General features: G+C 49.8%; 1 protein-coding gene across 6 annotated transcripts in view; it reads left to right on the forward strand.

Annotated features, from left to right (window-relative positions):
* Window positions 1–1,464: 1,464 nt before the first annotated feature.
* CSF2RB (colony stimulating factor 2 receptor subunit beta) overlaps window positions 1,465–25,443 on the forward strand; it is a 34,212-nt gene continuing 10,233 nt past the window's right edge. For 2 of the 6 annotated variants that reach the window (XM_040985566.1, XM_040985607.1), the window contains exons 1-3: window positions 1,465–1,502; window positions 15,336–15,464; window positions 24,916–25,166. In XM_040985566.1, coding sequence (XP_040841500.1) covers window positions 25,073–25,166 — 94 coding nt within the window. In that variant the 5' untranslated portion in view covers window positions 1,465–1,502; window positions 15,336–15,464; window positions 24,916–25,072. The other 4 variants (XM_040985601.1, XM_040985574.1, XM_040985582.1 and 1 more) reach the window with 4 other exon arrangements.

Raw genomic sequence — 25,443 nt, forward strand, 5'->3', positions numbered from 1 at the left:
CTATGATATGAAATGTCACAAGGGCTAAAATTTTTAAAAATCATTTTCGAGAGAAGATGCTTACAATTGTCTCAGCACGCTGGCTTCCTTTCGTGTGAACTAGTTATTTTGATTTGTGATACCAAGAGAGAGGGCAGCCCCTCCCTGCTGCAGGTCTCTTTGCTGGGTCAAGAGGGACTGGCGGAAGTTGGGAGAGGGAACATTCCAGCTCTCTGCAAGGCTGGGAGGGTGCCAGGAAGCCCTGGAGGGAGTGATTTCCAGTTTTTGCAATAAGCATGATTTCACTAGGCACTCAGTGAGTGTGTGGCTGTGTGTTGATCCACAGGTCTTTCCTGACAGCTGCAGCAGGAAGAGACAATGGCTCAAGGCACCTCGCCTGGGAGAAGAAAAACCCAGGTAAGAGTTCAAGTTCAGCATGTGGTCTAGAGGAAGCTCTCTTTCCAAACTGAGAACTTTGGGACTTTCCATCTTGGCATTTTTGGTAAGCATTCAGTTTTTGTGCAAACAAGTGCAGTAACTGCTTATGTGGCTTGTGTTAAGGGCCATCGAGGACTGGGGCCAAAGGCAGGAAGGGTGGGTACAGCTGAGCAAGTGGGGAGAGCAGGACAAAGATGCCTGCTGCCTCTGGTGGCTGCCAGGAAGGAAAGGGAAGCAGAAGAGGCTGGAGTGAGAACCTGCTGGGGTCCATGTGATGGGAGTGGAAGACAGGAAGGTGTGAAGAGTATGGTTCTATTGCAGGCAAGGCCGCAAGGAACTTCCCGCTGTGTGGCAAGGCCCGGCGGATGTCTCTACAACACCTGAATGCAGCTCTGCCTCCCTTTGCATGGACACCGGACAACCCCACTGAGAATTCTGTAATCTATTTAGGCATTGCCTGCCTCTGCGGAGTTACTGTTAAATATCAATAGGAACTTAGAAGCTAATGTTGCTGGTGCCGTTTTTAGCCAAAGAGCTATTATCGCTGTTAGGGCTGCATCCTGTGGCAATATGCTAATCAAGGGTACTAACTCCCCTTTTGATCCTATGCTAATCAAAGGTGTTCTGTCTTCAGGTGTAGTGGGAATCTATTCTTTCCCTCTTTCTTTGATCTTTTAGGTCCCTTCCTTCCTTGACTATCTCAAGACCAAGCTGTAAAGTAATTGTGGTAGGAATGTGTTAGTGACTGATATGCACCATCTATTGAGAACCTTTTCCTAGCCAGGCGCCAGGTGCCAGGCACCAGGTGGTTAACATTCTAGCCTTAGGTGAAACAAATGGCAGAGTTATCTTTGGAAACACCCACTTGACCATGAGGTAAAAAGTCTGAGCCACAGTTTGACTGATTTTGTATAAATAAAGCAGACAGCTTTTGTGCGTGGTCCATTATGATGATGAAGAGTTACTAGTGGTCCGTCTCTTTCTTTCTCTTTTTCTTTGCGCCTCATCCACGCACCCTTCGCGAGTTCCGAACTCAGCTGGGGCTGGACTCCGGCAAGTGGCGCCTGAACAGGGACTCGACGAAGGTAAGTCTTTTCTTTCTCTTTGCGGCGTGGATAGGACTTCACCCAGGGTGCTGCAGGCCCCCTGACAGAAGGTCAGGTGGGGAGGGGTGAATAGTCAGAACTTATATTGAGAAGTTGTGTACCCTCTGTGCTGTAAAAATGGGCCAGAGCGATTCTAGTGAAAGAAGTTTATATGCTGATATTATTAAACATACCTTACATAGGAAGTGCATTAAAGTTAGCAAGAAGCAATTATTAGAATTTTTACAATTTGTACAAAAAGTTAGCCCGTGGTTTATTGAGCAGGGCACTTTAGAATTAAACACATGGGACCAGGTAGGAAATGATATGAAGAACCTACTTTCCGTATCCGACACTTTCTAGCTAATAAACTGAGGAAGTCGTGCCATTTCCACATCTGTAGAATGGGCTAGGAGTAACAGTACTTTTTTTTTTTTTTTGATCATAGGGCCTTTGTAATAGAATAAGGACTTTGTGCATTGTGTGGCACAAGATACTCAATAAATGCCAACTTAACCCAAGGGAGACCACGTAGGTCCCCCAAACTTCAACCCTTAGTAATCTGAGCTGATAGTTGTGGCACCAGAAGCACACAGCTTTCTGGGAACTGCAGGGACCGTGGGCTTTTGCAAGCTGTGGGCTACTGCTTGTGGCCTGCTTACAGAAGCCGGCCAGTTTCCCGTCAGGCAGGATGGGCTTGCTCAGCAGTGGACATTTAATTGCCATACCCTTGGCATCAGACACTAGCAGCTGAGGATACTTGGGTTTGTTCTGGGCCTGGGATCTTCCTGCCTGCAGCCTGAGAGTCATTTTCTCCAGCAGGTGCCCACATCTAGTAACTCAGAAACTAGGTGCCTGGATCCAGTCATGAACCTCTGTAGACCAGTGATTATGTGTGTGTGCACGCCGGTGTGTGCATGAGCATCCACGTACAGGGGGATGGTGGAAGTCAGACAGTGTCGGAGCAGTGTGGGCTGAATGAGTCACTGTCACGCTAGAAAGATCAAACCTTCAGTATCCGAGGGAGAGACAGCATCTTTGCTCACCCCATGATGATAAAGACCTGTACTGCTGCTCCCGGTCCACGTTTCTTGCCACCCCACTCCCACCCCTTTTCCTTGTCTGTGACTTCTTTCCAGAAGAATGTTCCTCTGTTTCTGTTTTAGCTTTCGAGAGGCAGGCATGCAGCTCCGAGTGCATCACTTCTGCTCCCCGCCAGCGGCTTTCTCCCTTGGCCTCGCTGGGCACACGGCAGCATGAGAACTGTTTGCTTTCTCAATTCTGAAAGAAAACCACTTGGAGGGCCTCACAAAGAAACTAGGGAATTCCCTGGCCAGTCTGGCCACAGGGATCCACCCTTTGTTTCTGGATAACCCAACCCTTTCCCAACTCACCCTCGGCCCATTTCCTCCTTTTCCTTACACAGAAATAACCTTCTGGTGCTAGTTTTTCAGCTCTGAGCCCCTTCTCCTCTACCCCGCCCCGTTCTGAGGCCCGACCTGGAACTCCACCCCCACCCTTACCACACTGATGCTCCAGGTTCCCTATTACACCTCCAGCCCTAGAAGGAAGCTGCAAGCTGGAGACGAGACGGGACTGGCTCCTGGCTGTCTGGCTGCAGCTGTGGCTGGTAGTTTGGCTGTGGCTGTGGCCATGGCTGGCAGCATGGCTGTGGCTGGCAGCATGGCTGATAGCATGCCTGGCAACATTGGTTCACCTGGGAAGCAACATTTCTTTCCCATGGCAGCAGCTGAGTACCTAGAGCAGCTTTGCCAACACTAGCAGAAGGAATTTCCTGGAATACCGCCCACAATCACCAACCACATTCCAGCATCAGCTGACCAGATGACCAGCTCCCTTCAGTCTTTACCTTTATGGGGTCTCTCTTCCTTTTGTGCCAGCAGCACAAAGGGTGGTAGCTGCTACCTACAAATGCTATCTCCCTGATATCTTCAATCACTCTTTGACCTTTGAGTTACCCAACTAACCATTTTATATATTGGACAAATCTTTTTTAAAAGATTTATTCATCTCTATTGGAAAGGCAGGTCAGATTTACAGGAAGAAGGAGAGACAGAAAGATTTTCCATCTGCTGGTTCACTCTTCAAATGGCTGCAATGACCGGAGCTGATCTGATCTGAAGGCAGGAGCCAAGAGCTTCTAGATCTTCCACACAGGTGCAGGATCCCAAGCTTTTGGGACATCTTCTACTGCCTTTCCGGGCCATGAGTAAGGAAGTGGATTGGAAATGGAGCATCTGGAACATGAACCAGTGCCGATATGGGATTTTGGCGCTTGCAAGGCGAGGATTTAGCCATTGAGCCATCACAATGGGCCCTAGATAAATTTTTATATTAAGTTCTCCCTGGTCCAATAACTACTGTGATTTCTATCTGTGGACTGAACCTACACTATTACACTAAGTATAAATCAGTTATATTCACTGCATTGTCATGGCTGGGGCACAACATGGGCTGGGGTCTTCCAGGACTAACTTTACTCCTGGAAGGTGAAAGGAACCAAGGCTTCTCTTCTCTCTTCTCCCATTCTGCTTTCAGCTGCTGGGATTGCAGAGCCCAATCTGATAGACTGCTCTCATTGCAGTCTCAATTGTAGTAAGGGCATTTACTGTGATTTACTGTGCACCACCTAGCTCTTCTTGTATTTTTTTCATTGAGTCCTCAAAACAGTTCCATGAGGTGGCTGCTAGTATTGTACTATTTCATAGTCAAAAATATCAGTACTCAGAGAACTTAGAAGACTGCACAAGGACACACAGCTAGAGGAGGCAGGGCCAGAAATCCACCCCAAGCAGCTGTCTGCAGAGTCCTGTGCCTGTCCTATGGACTGGCTTTGAAGTGTAGGAAAGAGACTGAGGGCCAGGTCAGCAGGCAGCTTCCTCCTGAGGGCTGGGAAAGAAGGAGCTGTTTTAGGCCTGTGTTCAGATGTTATAGATAGCCATGTTCCTGGTGGTGGCATTTGTTCTCTCTCTGCTTCTCTCTGAGTCTCTTCCTCCAGACTTCTCTGTAAGGACATCACTCCCATTGGATCTAATCTCAGGTTCTAGGAGCTAGAACTTCAACACAGAAAGTGTGGAGTGCAGGGGGACAGAATCTGTCCCATATCAAGAATGTACAGAGATGGGGAGGGGCTTTGCTGGACCATGTATTATCAGAAGTGCATGGAAGGGAAGCAAAGGTCTAGGACCAGAGTCTGAGAGGACTGGTACAGAGGACTCTGGGGTGAACTCCTGGGTCCCCAGTAATGTGCTGAAAAGCTGGCCTTCTGGCAGTGACTGGGATGAGTCAGGAGAGCCACATGCTGGGTCTGACACCAATGGTCTCCTGGAAAAGATGCTGACTGATCCAGGCTGGTCCTAACCACCAGATAGACGGTCTGTGTTGCATTCCCCCTGGCTTGGGACCAAGTGGGGACCTCCTCTCCCAGCTGTACTGGAGGTGGGTAGGGTTTATTCTCCTAAGAGTTGGCATCCCTGGGCACCCCTGATGGTTCTGTGCCAGGTAAGGGCAGGACACACAGTTCCCCAACCTTGGTGACTCCCTCTCCAAGGTAGGACCACACCTGTCAAACTCTCTCATGTTCTAGGACCACAAAGATGCCAAGGAGACAGATGCTCCTAGGGCTATCTGGGTGAACTCTGCCTCCACGATGCTGAAACACAGGCCTCTGAAACCCACAGGAAACCCAGCTGCATGCTGAACTGGCAGGAATGAGCAGGGCTACAGGCTACGTTCCTGGCATGCCTCTTCCCCATGCCTGTCACTTGGGCACATTAGCAACAAGCTGGCTGCCCTACTCACTTCCTTTGCTGTGTTGAAGCGGGTATCACTTCGAAGAAATCAGATTATGCAAGAGAGACAGAGTATGAACAAGCATGAGCAAGCATGAGCAAGCGTTTGCAAACCATGGCATGGGGAGAAGTAGAGATTCCTGGAAGCTGAGCACGTTGTGTATCCTGGACAGGGGTGAGAGGCTGCGGACACGGACAGCCAGAGAAACCAATCCCCAAGAATGCAAGACCTGGAGTAATCTGATCCCAGATGCACAACAGATTTTAAGGGCAGGTGCTTGATTCAGTTAAAGACACCTGCACTAGCATCTGAGGGTTTAAGTTCTGATAAGTTTTTAAAAGATATGTTTATTTATTTGAAAGCCCAAGTTACCAAGAGAAGGAGAAAGAGACAGGGGTCTTCCATCTACTGGTTGAGTCCCCAGATGGCTGAAATGGCTGGAGGTGGGCCACGCTGATACCAGGAGCCAGATTTTTCAGAGTCTCCTATGTGGGTGGCAGAGGCTCAAGTGCTTGTGTCACTTCTTGCTTCATTTCCTAAGCCACCAGCAGGGAGCTAATCAGAAGTGAAGCAGCCGGGAATTGAAGCAGTGCTCTTAAGGAAAGTTGGTATTGCAGACAGTGACTTAACCCACATTGCCACCAAGTTGGCCCCCAGACTGCAAGATTCAAGTCCTGGCTCCAGTGCTCAGGCTTGAACCTGAAATGTGGGCTGGACAGCGTGTTGTGTGAATGCAACCCTCTGGAGGGAGAAAGGAGCTGTAGCAGAGATGGAGGACATGGGAACCTTGAAAACACTGTCCCTTTGAGGGAGGAACAGAGAAGAAAGAGGTGGGGAAGAAGCCAGTAATAGACCCTAAAGAGAAATGTGGGGAAGCCAGTGAGCATGTTGGGAAGTGGCCCTTGCCTGTGCCAAGTTCTACAGCCCAGACCTGGAAGCGAGCCCTGGACATGAACCAAGGGCAGGCTGTCCTTGTTAAGGCAGAGGCGGGGGCAGGTGTCCCTGAGCTGAGGAAGGGTTGGGTGGGAAGCAGTGATTGCAGTGACTAGGGTTCCTTAGAAGGGCCTGGAGACCCCTCTGCCCGAGCAGGGTCAGTTGCTCTGATCGGCTGCTTTGATGTCCCCTGCCCTCCATACATTGCCCAATCCCCTTCATGGCTCTCCTCTTCCTTTCCCCATTGCACTTCTATTTAGCTCCCAAATCTTGCGGGCCTGATACGCTGTGCAAATGAAGAGTCCACTGTGGACTGTGTCTCTCCACTCCTCCCAAAGCTGTTCGAGTCTTGAAGGCACAGTCCCAGTCTGTTTGGGTCACTGGCGAGGCCTAAGTGCCTTTGAATGCAGAACAAGTTGTACGAAGTAGTCGGTTGAGTTGACTGAACAACTGAAAGGTAGAAGAGGGTTTCAGAAGGATGCTGTGACAACAGGGAGTTTCAAGACAGCTACAGGAGCCAGGGTTGTGATACAGGTGTTAAGCCTCATTCTGTGACTCCAGCATCACATGAGTACTGGTTTGAGTCCCAGTTTCTCTGCTTCCCATTTAGCCTCCTACTAATAGAGCTGGGAAAGCAGAAAAAAGTTGAACTGAGTGCTTGGATTCATGCCACCCATGTAGGAGACCCCTGATTCTTGATTTCAACCTGCTCCAAGCCTGGTTATTGTGGCCATTCAGGAAGTGAACCAGTGAATGGAAGAACTCTCTTTCTCCCCCGCCTCCCTGTGTCCCTTACTCTCTGTAACTATGCCTTTCAACTATATATGTAAGATATATATGTCTATCTTAAAGAAAATAAAGGTAGCTACAGACCAGCTGGAGTTTGAAAACATAAGCAAGAAAAGTGGGAGTGGATGGTGCATGGTCTTAGAAAAGACGAGTTCCCAGAAGGCTTGGGGAGAATTCCTGGTCCAGGGGAGAGGTGGGAGGTAAGAACTAAGGCAGGAAAAGCCAGGGCTCGGGGTTGTGGTGCAGCTGCTAGTCAATGCCCTGGGTAATGGGATCTGGATTTTCCTTGAACAAAGAAGTGAACAATCACCCTGGGCGACCCTTCATGGTCACCATGGGCACCTCAGGAGACACCACTCTGAATCCATCCATAAGGCATATGTGCATGGTGCCTCCAGGTCTGGACAGCATGGCAGTCCCATGAACAAGGGGTGAGGGTAGTACCGAGGGAGCAGCAGACCAGAGCAAGATCGTCCTGGGAAGCTCCTGGAGATGCAAGGAGGGCTTGCAGGGTGTTTGTCGTGTGTGTGTGTGGGGGGGTGGCCAGTGGGACAGGTGAGGAACAATAGATAGAGGCTGAGGCCTGGCAAGTGCGGGATGCACAGGACTTCAGAGGAGGGGGTGGCAGCAGGGACAGGGAGAGGTCAGAAGGCAGTTGTTTACAGAAGGGGCTTTGGGACAGTCCTGACCACATCGGGCAGATAATGGAGTGAGGTTTTGCTAGTTGCAATTGCTCAAGAAAGAACACAGAAGTCCACATAGATACGATGAAATCGAAGAAGAAAGAAATCTGATTGTAGATAAGCCAGTACTTCACCCTGAGTGACCTCTGGAAACATCTGGAAGTTTAGAGATCAAGGCAGAGAGGCCTCTGTGTCCTACAGCCAGCTGCTGGTGCCTTTGCCATGCCCACTCCATCATCCACTTCCATCTGGTCCCCTCCTTTCAATCAGTCTCACACTAGCACCTCTGACAGACGTGAGTGGAGGTCTGCCAGCTCCTTAGCCCTGGGTGGGTATGGTCCCTGCTCCCAAACAGGCTACCAGACTGGCAAGGAAATAGAAGAGTGGATGACAACACTAGAACATGAAAAGTGCTTAGAACTTCTCTGCAGAGGGCCAACGATGGGAGGCCATGTTGAGCCGCCTCCTCTGTCATCTCCCTGAAATCCTAGGAGCTGGAGTGCACACGAGAAGGAAGGCTACAGAATGCTTGGGACCCACATTTATTTCTGAGGTTGTCAGAGGTAGCAATGAGCTCAGCTCAGCCACTACACGGTTGTGCCCTTGGGGTGCCTTTGGGCACCTGTGTCCCTGGGGTCCATCATAGGAGTGGATCCCAGGGACAACAAGCCTGAAGACAGAAGTCACCACCTTCAGAAGACTGCCAGGATGTTTATTTTCTTCTGCCTGGCAAGAAACTCCTCAACCTCATGGCCCAGCTCCAGGGAACAACGCCCCTTGAGCCCTGATGAGTTCAACTCATTACAACTCTGAGCTTCCACGTGTGTCTACTCTGGGTGGAGTCTCCAGAGACACAGGGAAAAGAAGGGCTTGCATCTCCCTCTTTGTGACATTAAAGCCCAACCTGGCCTCTTCCTACCCTTCTCACCCAGCTCGGAGCAGGTGCCATGCTCACTGTGTGATGACTACATTGGAATGTCAAAACGCGATGGCCTCCTCCCAGCCCGGGGCCAGCGTCCCTGCCCACGGTGGCCTCCTGACCTCCCTCTCTTTTCTCCACCGGAACATGGAATCATGGTCCAGCCACCACGAACACAAGCCCTTGCTCATGGCTGTGAGCCCATGGACTGCTCACGGAGCCTGGCATTTGCATTTTGTAATTTCCTCATGATGAAACATTACTCTTCTCTTGCTTTTTTCCCTCAACTGTTTTAAAATTAAAAAAAAAAAGTTTTAGCTCAGGCAGCAAAGGAAAACCAGCCTCAGCCTATCTTTGGTTTGAAAACGACCCCAACACCCACAATGGAACGAATCAAGACCTGTTTGCTGTTTGCTAATTGTCTCGTGTCAGTCACTCTTCTTGTTCTACTACAAGAGAATCATCAAGGGCACAGCCTGTGGATACAGATATTCTGTACTGGAATTCTGGTCCCAGATTTCCCCCTCTCCTTTCCTATCAAGGTCATGGTCCAAGCACCCCTCTCCCCACCCCATTTTGCAACCTGCCCCAGTCTAGCCAGGATATATACAAGGAAGATGTACCCATTTCCCAGGGAGTTATAACAGCACCCAAGATGGTATACCTGCAGCTGAACATTCTGGAAGCTATAAGTCCAGAATCAAGTGGACAGCAGGGCCATGTTCTCACCAGTGCTTGCAGCGGAGACCCCTTCCTGGCCTCTCCCATCCTCAGCTGTGTCAGCCATGCTCTTGTGCCTTGGCCTCACTCCAACCTCATGACCGCCTCCTCCATCTTACCCTTCTGAGTCCAAATCGCCTTTTCTCATAAGGACCCAGGTCATACTGCGTTCGATCCACCTGTAAAGAATTCAACTTTAATTTGGTTAACCCTGTAATGACCCTATTTCTATATTAAGTCATGTTTAGAGGTCTTTGGGGCGAGTAGGGCTTTAGTGCAAATACAGACAGGGGTGAAGCTAGAAAGAATCCTGTGATGTTGGAGAGGAATGGGTAGTGTGAACAAATGGCTTCCAGGGTGAGAGATACAGATACAAATAAGCTGAAGATTCACCCATTCATTCATTTCCCAGCTTTGTCCACAGGGAGGCCAGAGGGTAATGGTAGCCCAGCAGTGGGCAGAGAGCTCATCTTGTGCGTAATCATGCCTCTAATTAGCATTATCCCCTAAAAGGGACAGAGATCCTCAGGGAAATTGCAGAGTCCAAGGCCAGAGCAGGAAAATGCAGGCTAACCTTGGAGCATCCTACCAGTGGTGTGGAAATGACCAAAGCACCCAAGAGCCAATGGTTGGCAAATTAAGGGTGACTGAAGCACCCAAAAATATGATGACAAGTGACTGAGTAGAGCCACTTAAGGAAATAGAAACCCATGAGTCCACATTAATGAAAGAAGGGAATAAGAACAGGGGAAGAAGATGAATAATGCAGATAATGAATAATGAATAAGATTGAACTAACCAATGGTTGATGCTCCTCAGGATAAGAGTTGCTGTTGAGGGCCACCACTGCCCAGTAGAATCAGCAGTGGGAGGGCAGTAAGGAAGTGACGAAGTCTCCTAGTACCTCCTTGGCCAATACTCCTTCACTGCAGAAGGAGAAGGAAGTGACTACAATGGAGAAACTTGACCAACTTTGCCGAGTGCTCTGCACGTAAATCAGTCATCATGGAACAAATGGCACTGCAAGGGGACCATGCTACTTCCACGTAACTCTGACCCCCTAGTGCATGGCATGTGTCAGTACATCAGCCAGCCCCCAGTCAAGGGCGGTTCTACGCAGAGACCGTCCAGCTGTCATCCAAGAGGTCTAGGAAGACAAAGGCAATGGTTCCCCATGGAAGGGGTTCCAGGAGGTGTCCCTGCTGAATGCATAGGGTGGCTCTGGCAGAGGAGCCGCTGCTATGAAAGCCACGCTGGAGACAAGGCATAGCTATTTATAGGCCATGTGAAGGGCTTGTGGGAATTGTTTGGGTCCCTGCAGACCCTATCGGTATTTTGGGAGTAATTATAGGATAGAGAAAAAAATGAGAAAAACGGAGCTTTGCAACCATTGTGGAGTCATTTGAGTTTTTGTCCCTTGGCTTTTCGCAATGTAGGGTGGAGACAGTAACACTACAGCAAGAGGAGTGGGGCAACCCAGGGCCTCCCCTCTCTGGCCACAATCTATGTGCTCCATCTCTGCTCAGTAGCAGTACAAATCCCTTTGGATGATCTGTGGCGCATGGGATTGAACAACATGTTTATTCCACAAGGAAAAAAGTAGAAAACACTTCTGAAATCCAGGCCCCATAGGGGTCTTCGACAGGTTTGTGAAAACATGCATTCCAAAAAAGAAAAAACCTGTGCATGGATTTCAAAGATTTTTTTCTTTTTTGCACCTAAATGAGCTTACCTCTTAATTTCATTGTCAACAAACTTTCTGAAGCACTCTCATGGAGTGAGTGTCCTTGACTCATTGAGTTTCCTGGGCTCTGAGATGTCATCAACTCTAAGATTTGACAGAGCATGCTGCCAAGTAAGCCCCGACACAGTGAGCCCTCCCCTTGGAGCTGTACTACTCCATGACACAGCTTCTGGAGAGGTATAGAAATGTTGCTTTGTATCATATATCACCCAACTGACTATCTAAGAAACGAAAAGAGACTCCCAACCAATCAGCTGTGGCACTTGGATTGGGCGAGCGATCATTTTTGCTCGGGGTCTTGGTGTCTTCAACAGTGTCTCCCCACCATCAAGGACATTGGTCATGGGGCATCCCTAATGTAAGCATCACTGTTGTCTCTGGGATTTTCTTCCTAGCTGCTACCACCTGCCATTCTGCCTATGTTTTGGGTTTGCCGTAAAAGGCAACTAAAAAAAGAAAAAGCAATTAGGAAAGAGTGAGTGCCTATGGCTTGTGTCTCAGTCTCTCTCACAGCTGGGAGCATTCAGTATCTTACTATTCCAATATCCTTATTTTTGGAGGGGGGGTCTCCATTTGCTTTTCTGTTTCTGCTTACTGTCACCATGGTACCTGATTCCCTGGTGAGTTCAGCTGCCCTGAACTGTGAGCTACATTAGATAATGTCTTCCCCCCAGACAAATTTCTTCTGGTTTCTGCAGGGAGGCAGTACTAGGACCACCCTTGGGTCCACAGGGGACCCTCCTAGGGCATCAGATGGGAACCTCAGATGGAGCTGCGTCCCCTCTTTGGGATCCAAAATTTTGATTCCAGATATTCACAACTGCTCATCTGCTGCTACAGGAAGAGCAAACGTGATGTCATTTCCTGTTTATTCACCTGTTTCTTTTTCGCTTTTGCTTTTCTTGGGTAGCGGGGATGTACCCGATTTGAGAAGTCCTTCACCTTTCTGGAATCCCGCAGGGTGGTGCAAGGCCGTGTTGTTCCAGGATCTAGGTGTTTTATAGTAAAAGAGAAGCTCAGAGTGTTAGATTGTGACACCACTGAAACACTGCTTTTTCTATGGTTGTTTGGACGCACACACCTGTGGATGGCACCTGTGGGGAAGCTGAGGTAGGACTAGCCCCACCTTACAGGCAAGAGGGTGACAGGGACGGACCACAGAACCTTGGCTCGGCGTCAGGGGGTTGATCATCATAGCCCTTGCCCAGCCTCCCTCCACAAAGATGGGCATTTCTGCAAGAGGTCATTGACTCACCTCTCTCAATGTGCCTCTGGCAGCAAGCTCGAAGGGCCACCCATCAGTCTCCTCTGCGAATTTTCTCAATTCCCTATTGTGAAATTGACAGCAGAGGTCAGGTCCATTTCCTCAGTCACTGTTTGGTTGCTACTGAACATTCGTGTCTCATTTTCTAAACTGGGATTATTTATTCTTTGTTGATTGCATCAAGGAGAGGGTCCAAGATTTTTCCTTTGCTCTGCCATGTAATCTGCAAGTCTAAAAGCTACCTTTTGTCTTTTCTAAAAATGAGTTATTAGTTTGAAAGAGTTACAGAGAGAGACACAGAGAGGGAGAGATTTCCCATCCACTGTTCACTCCCAAAACACCATACTAGCTGGGGCTGGACCAGAGTGAAGCCTGAAGACAAGAAAGCAATCAGGGTTGAAACCAGGGTTGGCACCATTGGTGGCAGATTAATCTACTGCACTGCAATGCCTACTCCATAAATATATCTTTGTAACAAAAGAAAGTAAAGACAGTTGAACAAAAAAGTATTCCATACAAGTGAAATCCAAAACCATGTGCAACAGGTGTGACTCGGTGGTTCTTCAAAAATGGAAGCATCGGATCAGTAATCCTGCCTCTGGGTCTACACCCCAAAGCAGTGAAGGCAGGTGCCTTAGCACACAGCCCACACCCCTGTGGGTAGCAGCATCGTTCATAGTGGCTAAAGGATGGGAGCCACTCTCATGGCCATCCCCAGATGGGGGGACAGACAAAACGTGGCACAACCATGTCAAGGACTATTGCTTAACCTGAAAAATGAACAAGATTCTGACCCAGGCTACAAATCGGCAAGCCTTCTTCCAAACACTGTGCTGGGTGAAATAAGCTAGAAGATTCAAACAGGCCTGTTGGCATCCACTGAGTGAGTGTCCTGAGTGAGCTAATCCAAGGAGATAGAGTGGCAGTCTCCAAGGGCAAGGGGAGGTGGGAACAGGCTCCTCTTGGATTGCCTAGGACTCAGTGTGTGATAAGGTGACAGCTCTGGAGGTGAACGAAGTGATGGTCACATCCAGTGTGAATGTAGCCATGGAAATGAATCCTTAACAGTGGCTGGATTTATGTTTTCTGTGTTTTACCATTATTGTTTAAAAAGCAGGCACATCTGGGGCCTGCATCGTGGCATAGCAGGTGGTATCCTATATAGCATCAATTCAATTGCTGGCTGCTCGACTTCTGAAGCAGCTCCCTGCTAATGTCTGAGAAAGCAGTGGAGGGTGACCCAAGCTCTTTGACCCCTATGCCTAAGTGGGATACCTAAGAAGCTCCTTGCTCCAGGCTTGGGACTGGCCCAGTTGTGACCACCTGGGCAGTGAACCAGCAGATGGAAGATCTCTCTGTGTCTCCTTCTCTATATAATTCTGTCTTAAAAATAAAAATAATGTTTAAAGAGGGAGCACATCTGATTTGTGTAGAGAGAAGGCAAAGTTGTGGTGACATCTGAGAGCCGGTGGCTAGGAGAGACTCCAGAGGGTCTATCTGGGGTTTGGGCTGATCTGGCTGTGATGCAGCTGTGGCTTTGTAGGTGTTTCAATGCACAAACCCCTCTGTGCTATACAGTGAGCCTATGTACTTGATTCTTCATATCCAATATTAATTCAGTAACAATTTTTAAAGGCAAGTCCCAGACAGCAAGGGTCCAGTCTCCATGACTTTCAAGCAGTTGTCCCACAATCAGGGAGCTGAGAACTGCCAGGCTCCTCCTCCTCCTGCTGTTCCCCACCTCTCCCTGCTATCCAAGCCAGGACCTCACTAACTACGTCCTCAGCTGTCTTGGGGCCTCCTCTTGTACAGATTCCTTCAATTGAGCTTTCCTTGGTGCTATTTGCTTCCATGATAGCCTGGTCCCAATTGTCTTAGCATCGGCCTCCTCACAGGAGCCCCAAGAGAGGTACACCTCAGAAGCCCTGAGGAGAGGGTGTCCTTGTTGGTACAGAAGCTCAGCTGGACTGTTCTGGAAAGCACCCCACTTCCAAAAGACAGGGCTGAGCCTGGGACCCCAACTGTGAGGACTGAGCATGGAATAGACAATTAATGGCAGGTGGATCATCAGAGCCCGAACGAATGGAAGCTGGGGATCAAGAGAGGCCTGGGGGCAGACAATGTATGGAGGGAGTCTCATCAGGATTCCCCCAACTCTAAGGGCACAAGTTCAGGCCAAGGTATGAGAGACCTGGGCAGGGAGGAAGGTTGGCTGGCAATGCAAATGGACAATAAGTCATGACCCCAGGTCCTCTATCTTGATCACAAGTACCCTGAGAGACAAGTCCCCTGAGGCCATGGTTGCCCTCTCAACCCCTGGCTGTGAGGGCTGGGATGGCGACAGCTGACTTCCTCTAAAATATGCCTTCCTGTATGATAAAGCTTTGGTGATTGCCAAGGTCAGGCCAGGAAAACCAGCCAAGACTAAGAACCCATGCAAGGTGGTTTTTTTTTTGTTTTAAAGATTTATTTTTATTATTTTTTTCATTGGAAAGGCGGATATACAGAGAGGAGAGACAGAGAGGAAGGTCTTCCGTCCGATGATTCACTCCCCAAGTGAGCGCAACGGGCCGATACTATGCCGATCCGAAGCCAGGAGCCTCTTCCGGGTCTCCCACGCGGGTGCAGGTTCCCAAAGCTTTGGGCCGTCCTCGACTGCTTTCCCAGGCCACAGGCAGGGAGCTGGAAGGGAAGCTGGGCTGCCGGGATTAGAACCGGCGCCCACATGGGATCCCAGGCGTGCAAGGCGAGGACTTAACCACTTGCGCCACCGCGCCGGGCCCCAAGGTGGTTTTTTTAAATGTTTATTTATTCATTTTAATTTCATGTGAAGGGTAGAATGAAAGAGAGAAAAAGAGATTTTTCCACTTGTGGTTTCACTGTTCCACTGCCTGCCACAGTCCCAGCTAGGGTTGGGCCAGGCCAAAGCCAGGAAGTCTCCCACCCAAATCTCCCACTTGGTTGGCAGGAACTTAGCACTGCAGCTGCGGTTGCCTGAATAACCCACAATGGACCCTGTCCACCCTCGGCCTCTGCTTCTGATCTGGATTCCACCCAACACACATGGACTTTTAGTCAGGATCAATCCAGCTCACAGGTAAGCTTCCCTGGCCTCTCCTGGTGGTGGGTATTGGGACTCTGGCCTTGCCAGGAGGCAGTAGTGAATGTGTCCTAAGCCCTGGGGGCAGCAGAAATCCTGCAGATGCTTGAACCCACTTAGCTCTCTGGACCTAAGGCCTCCATGCATCTATGAGCCAGCCGGACAAATGGACAGACAGCCAGTACACGCTTCCCCATCCCCCAGATCCAGGTTGAATTCTGCCATCTGGAGTGAGCACCAGGCAGCCGCTACCACCCAATGCACCTGGGGTGACCAGAAGGTAGTAGGCGGGAAGGCATACACATCACTGGACCCAGGAAACCCCCACACGAGCTCCCAGCATGGGGGCAGGAGTACCCAGGAGAACTGGGGGCCTGCAGCCTCCATCGGGGCTTTCCCCGGCAAGCACAGCACTCCCCTCTCCCCAGCATGCACACCCTCCGCTTTCCCCACCTCCACACAGCATAATCAGGGCTGCTTGGACCCATCATGGCTCAGCAGGGGCCCATGACCACACCTGTCTCATTTTAAAATGTTGAAACTTCATTCACCGTGGGTCTTTTTCTTTTTTCTTTCTTTCTTTCTTTCTTTCTTTCTTTCTTTCTTTCTTTCTTTCTTTCTTTCTTTCTTTCTTTCTTTCTTTCTTTCTTTCTTCTTTTTTTTTTTTGAATTAATTGGTGTCTTGGGTTTTTGTTGTTGTTTAGTAACCACGTCCCACCAGTACTGCTTTGCTCAGGGAGTCATTTTTCACTCACTCATTCATTCATTCCATATCCAGTGGCTAAGGGTCCCCTCTGCACCACATACTATGTGCCTGCAGACTGAAACGAGAGCCTGCCAGCTCTGAAGACAGTGTCAGAGAAAGACAGCCAGGAAGTATCTGATTCTGGATCCTGTGGGAGGGGTAGAGAGGACCACCAGAGGCCCACAGGGCCACGGGGCCACCTTTGCTGAGGGCTCTCGCATGCCCGTCTCTGCAGTAAGAACTCCCCAGGAAGCCAACCTGCCTTGGGCTCTCTGCACAACTTCTCCAGGGGTGTGCATGCTGCTGTAACAGAGACTGGTGAGGGTCCTGAGGCTCAGAGGTTTGCATACAGTCACACTCTGAGAATCATGGGCTTGGGATTCTAATCCAGGTCTGGGTGGCTCTGGGTTCACACCTACTGTGATTATAGCAGATGCCTCCCTCGGCATCCCTAGGGGCCATCGGAGAAGCCTGCCTGGAGGCACACCCAAGAACAGAGTCTTGAAGTACACTTAGGAACACACAGGGAACACAGAGTAGGGTAGGAGTCGTTTGGCCACCACTTGAAGCATAGGCATGTGGTGGTGGGTCCATGGTGCTAGAAAGCTGGGTAGTGCTTCTAAAGGCCATTGGGCGGGAGCAGGAAGCACTTCCTCTTTTCTGCCGCTTCCCGCTTCTTTGCAACGTCAGCACTGATAAATAGGAAGCTTGTGAGGCTGCCAGCTGAACCCCGAGAAAGGCAGCTGTGGTGCCCGAACACAGGTATGGTCCCATGTTCTGGGGGCTGGGCTGCTGGGGAGATCTCAGTGGGAAGGGGAGACAGCGAGCCTAGGGAGGCAGGGAAGAGACAGGACAGGGGGATTCAGGGGGTGTCGTGTGGGCACCTGTGCTCTGGGAATGTGGCAGGGGTTGGGTTAGGGCTTGGCTTCTGGGCAGTGAGGGAAGGAGCAACCGGCAGGGTTCAGCTGGGGTTGGGAGGGGTGCCAGGGTTCTGGGGGATGCCTAGCCTCATTGGCAGGATCTGGTTATGCTGGCAAGGGATTAAGGGAATTGGGGAAGTGGGGGTGAGGGCAGAGAGAGCTCAGATCAAGGCAGCAGGCAGTTGCCTCCTACCCCTCTTCATCTCATCACTAGTGTGTTGGTGTCTGTGGCGGGACCCTCCCTGTCCAGGCCTTCTGACTTACATCTGAGGAATGGGCAAAAATCTGAGTCCTTCACTCAGAAAGATCATCAGCATGTGAAAGCACCTATGGAGGTGTGACTGTGCCGAGATTCTGGGAGCCCCAGGGGTGGCCAGGAGCTGTGAGGTGCTGTGACTCAGGCGAGGTGGGGTTCGATCTGGGCTGGAGGAGGGTCCTGGGTCCCGGTGCATCATCAGGAAGCTCTCGACAATCAGTCTGTGTCTTATGTCTTTATTTTGCCTATGCTTACACTTATTTATTTGGAAAGTGGAGAGACAAAGAGAAGAGTCAAAGATCTCCCACCCAGTGGTTCACTCCCCACGTGTCCTCAATAGGAACCCGGCACTTGGGCCATCACCTGCTGACTTCCAGGGAGTGTGCATCAGTAGAAAGCTGGAGTCAGGAGTGAAATCAGGAGAGGAGTTAGGGCACTCTTCAGGGGGATGGGGCACCGCATGGGGCATGGTAAGATGCTATGCCAAATGTCTGCCCTATATATATATTTTTTTTTTCACTGATCTGACATACTCTGCACTGAGCTGTCTTGGATTATTTGAATTTTGACTCGTGTGTATGTGTGTGTGTGTGAGTTTAGTGAGGTGGAGTCTCAGGTGCACACAGGTGTGGGCAAGTGTGTGCCCTGTGGGTGAAAGGTGGATGTGCTGCTCCCCGCGGGGGTACGACACAGGACGGCCTCACCATGGCTACGTGCTGGTTTCTTCCAACATCTTTCCCACTTTCTCATCATTCTGTAGTGATCCAACCTTTCCAGTTAGCCTTCACTCATCAGTTCCCCCTTAGACTCTATTATCACAGGGAAAGTTGCCACTGCAAGGCTGGTCGGGGAGTTGGCTGATCAAAGCATTAAAAATTAAATATGTGACTACGTGCCCCTGCCTTATCAAAAATGGGAGCACTCCAGAATTATGTAGCATAACAGGGGAAGCCCCTAGCTGCCAGGATTCCTAGATCCATGCCCCTCCCCTTCTCTTTATTTTAGCAATCTTTCCAGAATGTTCCCTCATCAGGATGCATACCTCGTTTCTCTGCAAGGTGCATGCCTAGTTTCTCTGTTCACAGAAACGGGATGACAACATACATCATGGGTCTTTTTTTTCTATAGCTTGAATTTTCACTGAATTTCTACCATATTTGTGGCAGCTTTCCACAAAAAAAAAAAGATCAAATTTTACTCAGTAATTAACCACAGGAATTAGGCAGCATTGATCAATGTAAAACTCATGGACACTTGGTAGACACCAAAGAGGTTTCCAGTGTCTTGGCATCTCTGGAAGTGCTCCCAATGGCTACAAGAGCTTGTACCTTTATAGTTGGCACAGGGCTCATGGACCTGACCTCAGAGTGGATAAACTGATCCCCTTGGGAGTGTCTCCCAGGCCAGGGCCATCTTTAGGGAAGAGATCTTTGCATTTCCTCCACTGTAGGGAATGGAAATGTTCTATTTCACAGCTACTTGGCATATTCCCTTGTCCTGTTGGCCGATTGAATCCTACTTAGGATGCACATGGAGACAGCCTCTGTCTACTACTTGGTCTTTCACATCTTCCCTAGCTGTGTGATTGATTTATAATGGCAGCCACTCATTTGTTTCTGTTGAAAATAGATTCTCCGGGTTATTGTTTACAGTATTTTTATTTGCTGTATTGGCGATGTCTTGCATTCTAGAAAATGTCTCATTGTAAGTCAACTTGGCTAATTTTTACCTTATGGTTTTTGATGCGGGTCTTGGCTGATGTGTAAGACAGGAATGGGAGAATGTTGGTACCATTTCAGGGTCACTGTTAGAGCTGTTATTCACCTAGTGGGTGATGAATAAGGTTGCAGGTGAACTTGTTAAGGAAAGGTGAGCAGCTGCTTGTGCCAGTCCCTTACCTGGGCTGTGAGCTGTGGTGACATCTTCCCTGGGCACGCCTGCTTGCTCTTCTTGGTGCTTGCTTTCTCCCTGTCCACTCTGACATCCCTTGGAATTTTTCTAGCTGAGGGAGAAAGAATCATTTTTGGTTGGGTGAGAGTTTCTAACCCATTTGACAGGCCCCTTCAAGGTCTTCCTGGAATTCCTACAGCCAGCGTGTTGGATTTGGAGGTGCCTTTAGGAAGGCCCCTGTCTGGAGATGAAGGAAATGGTGGCATTGCCTTCTCTCACTTGCCTCTGATGGGAGGCACCACAGCCCCTGGTCCCGGGTAGTTGGCTGATACCCAGGATGGTCATGTATCTCGTGTCAGCTCAGGGATGTATTCCTGCCTCAGTGATCTCTGTGCTTCCAAGCATGTATGCACCTCTGAGATGACTCCTCCCCACCTTCTTTGATTCTGCCCCTCTGTTTTCATCACATCCCTTCTGGAATGTTCTGACATGGCCACTATGCACTTTTCTCTGAAACACCCCTGCAGGTGGTCCTCGATTGCCATTTTTGTCTGAAGTGAACTTGGGTTTTGCTTCTTTTTTTTTTCCCCCCAGTTTTTATTTCTACCATTAAAGGTCTTAACAAGCGTGGGGATTTTGAAGGCTGGCTTTATTGCAAGATGTTTGGTTTTCTCTTCTCTCTCTTACTCTCTCTCCTCTCACCCCTATTTTTCAGCCTTCTCCAAGTATGCTTAGATTCACTTGGTGAATTTTTCCATTTTATTTCCATTTGTTTGAGACATAGAGAGAAGCGCGCATGCGCACACACACACACACACACACACACACACACACACACACACATACACCCCTTCCATTTTGCTTGTTTATTCCCCAAATACTGGGCTTGAGTCAGGCTGAAGCTAGGAGCCCCAAACCCAACCCAAGTCTTCGGTGTGAGTGGGGAAGATAGGAGACAATTAAAGCATCCTGGGCTGCCTCCCAGGGTGCACTTCAGCAGGCAGCTAGTAGCAGAGGCAGGACTTGAACCCAGGGCCTCAGGGAGAGATGCAGGTGACCTAGGCAGTGGCTGAACCTCTGTACCAAAGCCCGACCCTCTCGGTGACCTTTAATCCTTCCATCTCTAACGCATGCGCTTGACTTGATCCACCCTCCGCCCCCCCCCCCCCCCGACCTTGCACTTGGGTTTCAATAACACATCGAAGCGCCTCCAAAACAAAACACTCTGAGCAGGCTCTCAGTTCCCTCTCCCCTTCCTACCCCTAGTGCACAGCCAGCTCTCACGGCAGCGTCATCTGAGTTTTGGTTCAATATTGTTAGCGTGGATTTCCTTATTTTTGCTTTCTGCAACAACAATTCTTTGCTCAAAATCATCTTGTTTTCTTGGCCTCTGATAACACAGGCTGTCTTTGTTCCTGGGATTTTGTTGTTCCTGGATGATCTCCTGCAGCAACTGTTGGCAGAGATCTGCCAAAGCTTCTGGATCTTAATGAACTCCCGCGACTTTTGTCTCCCTGGCACACCCGAGACCACTGGGCTCTTGTGATCTGAGTGTCTCCAAGACTGCACTGTCTGCTGAGGCCTCGTGGTTCCTTGAGTGAAAACTTTTGCCCATCCAACCCTTGCTCCAGTGGATGTGATCTGCTTACTTTCTTCTATGATTTCCCTGTCCCTCTCAGAAGTTCACCAGCACACAGCTGGGTGTGGCTTTAGAAAGAGCTGAGCTTGCTGCTTCTCAGCTACTACAAATCCCCATGGGAGCTTATCCAGCCCATTCCTTACCTGAAGTCTGTTTATGTCTTCAAACAATGGTAATTGCAGAGGCATAGTGGCATCAGGCTAATCCTCTGCCTGCAGTGCCAGCACCCCATAAACACACTGAGTCATGTCCTGGCTGTTCCGCTTCCAATCCAGCTGCCTGCTGATGATCCAAGAAAGCAGCAGAAGATGGCCCAAGTGCTTGGGCCCCTGTACCCATACAGGAGACCTGGAAAAAGCTTCTGGCTTCAGATCAGCTCATCTCGAGCCTTCGCAGCCTTTTTGAGAGTGAACCAGTGGATGGAAGATCTCTCTTTCCCCTTTTCTCATTTCTCCCTCTCTCTTTCTGTAACTCTATATTTCAAATAAAATATAACATCAATCTTAAATTTTTTAAAATCGCAATCATAAAAAAGGGATCTTGTTCTTCACTGTATAGGTTACTGTCTCCTTAAAACCCTGTAATATTCTCTTCTTTTTCCAACTGAATCTGGTTGTACATGAAAAGTTCCCAAACAGTGGGGACATCACATCTTAGAAACTAATTTTATCATCAAGTAAGAAATGACCGGATATGGGCTCAGCATGATAGCCTAGTGGCTAAATCCTCGCCTTGCATGTGCTGGGATCCCATATAGGTGCTGGTTTGTGTCACAGCTGCTCCACTTCCCATCCAGCTCCCTGCTTGTGGCCTGGGAAAGCAGTGGAGGATGGTCCAAAGCCTTGGGAATCTGCACCCATGTGGAAGACTCAGAGGAAGCTCCTGGCTGTGCATCAGCTCAGCTCCAGCTGTTGTAGACACTGGAACTTGAACCAGCAAGCAAAAGACCTTTCTCTCTGTCTCTCCTTCTCTCTGTAGATCGGCCTTTCCAATGAAACTGAATAAATTTTAAAAAAGAAAGAAAGGAAGGAAGAAATGACCAGACAAGCGCAGTCTCAGACAGGTACAGCAGCTCCAGGGTGACAAGAGGAAGCCGGCTTCTTCTCTGTCTGTTTCATCATCCTCACATTCGGCTTCCATACTCAAAGTAACCTTAAGGTCCAAAATGGCTGTTGGAGCTCCAGCCACCACTTTCAGAGCAGAAAGGCTGCAGGGTCCAAATGGAATCCTTCCACTTGAGTCAAATCTCCTTTGTAAAACTGCTTATTGATGTGAGGGCTGGAGAGATAGAGACACAAGGAGACAGAGCCACCATCTGCTGGTTCAACCCCAAATGCTTACATTGGCTGGGACTGGGCTGAGCCAAGACCAGGAATCAGAGCCTCCGTCCAGGTTTCCTCTGTGTGTAGCAGGACTCCCACGGTCTGCATTAGCAGGAAGCTGGAATCAGAAGGGGGAGCCAGGAGTCAAACCCGGGGCCCTCAGAATCTAGAGATCTTAACCCATGTCTTAACCACCAGGCCAAATGTCATCTCTGGGCTCCCTTCAAGGAACGCATGCTCTCTCATCTCTCTCTCTCTCTCTCTCTCTCTCTCTCTCTCACACACACACACACACACATACACACACAGCTTCCATCACACTTCCTAGTCCATCTCACACCTCCGTGCAAAAGGCTTCCGGAAACACAGCCTCTAGTTCAAGATGGTGCAATAGCTAGAACTGGGCCAGGCCAAATTTAGGAGCCCAAAGCTTCTTCTGGGACTCCAATTTGGGTGCAGGGTACCAAGGACTTCTGCTGTATTAGCAGGTGCATTAGTAGGTAACTGGATCAGAAGTTGAGCAGCCAGGACTCCAACAGGTGTTCCTGTGGAATGCTGGTGTTACAGGCAATGGCTTTACCTACTAAATCACTATGCCAGCCCTAAGAGATAACTTGTCATTCCAGGGCTGCTGGGTCACCTAGACCGACCTCCCTACCTTGTCTTCCCACACCAGAAGCTCCAAACAAGGTTGCGCCAGTGCCCTGTAAGATCTCCTGGTGGCATTATCATATGGTAGAAAAACAGGAGAGCAATTGGTCACATCCACAGTCTTTTGGGAGACTTGCTTTGGGACACCCCTCTTCCTGAGTGAGACCCACAGAAATTCCTCCCTCCAGCCCCCTGCATCACCACTGCTACCTTGCCACCACGGGGACCACTGCCACCCTGGGGACCAGGCTTCCAACACTCAAATCTTGGGGGCCCACTCACCCCACTGCCAAACCCTGCCATGGTGAGTCCTTTTGTGCTTTCATTGATGCTCACTCACTTGAGTCTTTGACGGCACAGGATGGTAACTTGCTCTCTGTGGTTTGGGTTGCAATAGGCTGTAGCTTATGTGTCAGAATCGAGTCACATATGTGGAGTTTTACATGGAAGCATGGCCTTGGAGAAGTGCTTCAGGAGTGGAATTAGTGCCCTGCCAATAGAAAGGCCCAGAGGGCCTAGCATGGTGGCTTAGCGGCTAAAATCCTTACCTTGAACACACTAAGATCACATATGGGCACCAGTTCTAATCCTGGCAGTCCCTCTTCCCATCCAGCTCCCTGCTTGTGGCCTGGGAAAACAGTCAAGGACTGCCTTGGGACCCTGCAACTGTGTGGGAGACCCGGAAGAAGCTCCTGGCTTCAGATCGACTCAGCTCTGGCCATTGCGGTCACTTGGGGAGTGAATCATCAGACAGAAGAACTTCCTCTCTGTCTCTCCCTTGTCTCTGTATATCTGCCTTTTCAATAAAAATAAAATAAATCTTAAAAAAAAGAAGGGTCCAGAGAGCTCATGGAGCCTTCCCATGATGGGGGAATCGTAGCAAGGAGAGGAGGAAGCGACCCTGATCCCCCTCCCCCACTCCTTGATCTAGAAAGCTTCCAGAACTGTGAAAAATCAGCTTTCCTGTTTTCCTTTTTTTTTTTTTAATCAGCTATGTATTTTTCTTTGAAAGGCAGATTTACAGAGAGAGGAGAGACAGAGAGGTTCTCCATCTGCTAGTTCACAAGTGGCTACAACAGCCAGAGTAGGGCTGGTTTGAAATCAGGAGCCATCTGGGTCTCCCGTGTGGGCACAGGGGCCTCCACTGCTTTCTCAGGTCATAAACAGGGAACTGGATTGCAAGTGCAGCAGCTGGGACACAAACCAGCGCCCATGTGAAATGCTGCTGCTAGCTGCTGGGGATTAACCTGTTGAGCCACTGGCCCCATCTTCTCTTTTTAAATGAAGCATTCCATTCACACTAATCCTTACTTCATTTTCTAGAACATTGCTGGATGAGATAGTTTGCTTCCAGAGTATCTATTGTGTGTTTTTGCATGTGCATGTGTGGACATGCGTGCCAGCATGTTTGTATATGTGTGTCTGTACGCACATTGTACATGTATGTTCGTGGACATGTATGTTTGCCTGTGTGTGCAGTTCAACACTGGGATTTCAAACAATCTCACAGGGGAGAAACAGCCACTGTCCTCTGCTGCAGGTACTTCCCAGGGTGCAAGAAATGGAAAATAAAGAGCCCCCTAGCCTCTGGAGGGTGCAGTGAGGAGCAGAGTGGCAGATGGAGCTGGGGCAGGAGAGCACCAGGCTCCAAAGGGTGTGTGTGTGTGTGTGTGTGTGTGTGTGTGTGTGTGTGTGTGATAGAGAGTCTCACCCAGGAATGGCCACCATTCCTGGCCACCCACAGCACCCAGAGCTCTCCACAGCAGCTTTGTGCACAAGCCTTCAGGGAGCTTGGTACAAACAGAATGTCATACTTTCCTCTGGGGGCCATCTCCTGCAGGGTGGGGGATGCATAACCCATGGAGACCCACTGTCTCAGGCGCTGGCAAGCCCACCTCTCTCAGGGTCAGCCTTCTGGACACTGAGGCTGGCCAGGAGGGACTATCACAGGGCGCCCGATGTCACAGTCTCCTTTTCGGGCTCTGCGCTATGTCCCAGTACCCCAGCTGACTTCTCATCCCGCAGGCCCCGTGGAGGCAGTGGCCAGAAGGAGGAATCACTGTGAGAGCTGAAGACATGGGGCTGCCCTGGCCCCCACCTAGGCAGGGGCACAGGATGCCCTGGCTGTGAGGGCTCCTTCCCTGCCTACATACAGGTCAAGTCTACCTGCACCGGGACCTGCATGTCCAGAGCTGGCCACAAGATGACGCTAACCCCCAGACTGCTCCATGCTGCCCTGCTGGTTCTGTGCTGGAGGTTCAGCATGGCAAATGCAGGTGAGAAGGACCACAGCACCTCTCCTCTGGCCCCATCCTCGCTGAGAGGTCTGTGGTAGCGGCTCGGGGACCCCTGCACATCCTCCAGCCTCCCACCTGCCATACTGGCCTTCTATTCCTTGCTTCCTTCTAGTCTTCATTTCCCAGGCCTCTTCTGTCTTCCCACCTCCACCTGTCCCCACCCTTGCAGAGTTCAACTGACCTTGCGTCCACTCCCCACGGTGAGCCCGAGCTCCCTGGTACTGTTACGGAGTTTAGGCATGCAGTTTCACTCCTC

This window comes from Ochotona curzoniae, unplaced genomic scaffold, assembly GCF_017591425.1.
Source record: "Ochotona curzoniae isolate NIBS_2020 unplaced genomic scaffold, NIBS_Ocur_1.0 contig_1014, whole genome shotgun sequence".
In the NCBI taxonomy this organism is placed as follows: domain Eukaryota; kingdom Metazoa; phylum Chordata; class Mammalia; order Lagomorpha; family Ochotonidae; genus Ochotona; species Ochotona curzoniae.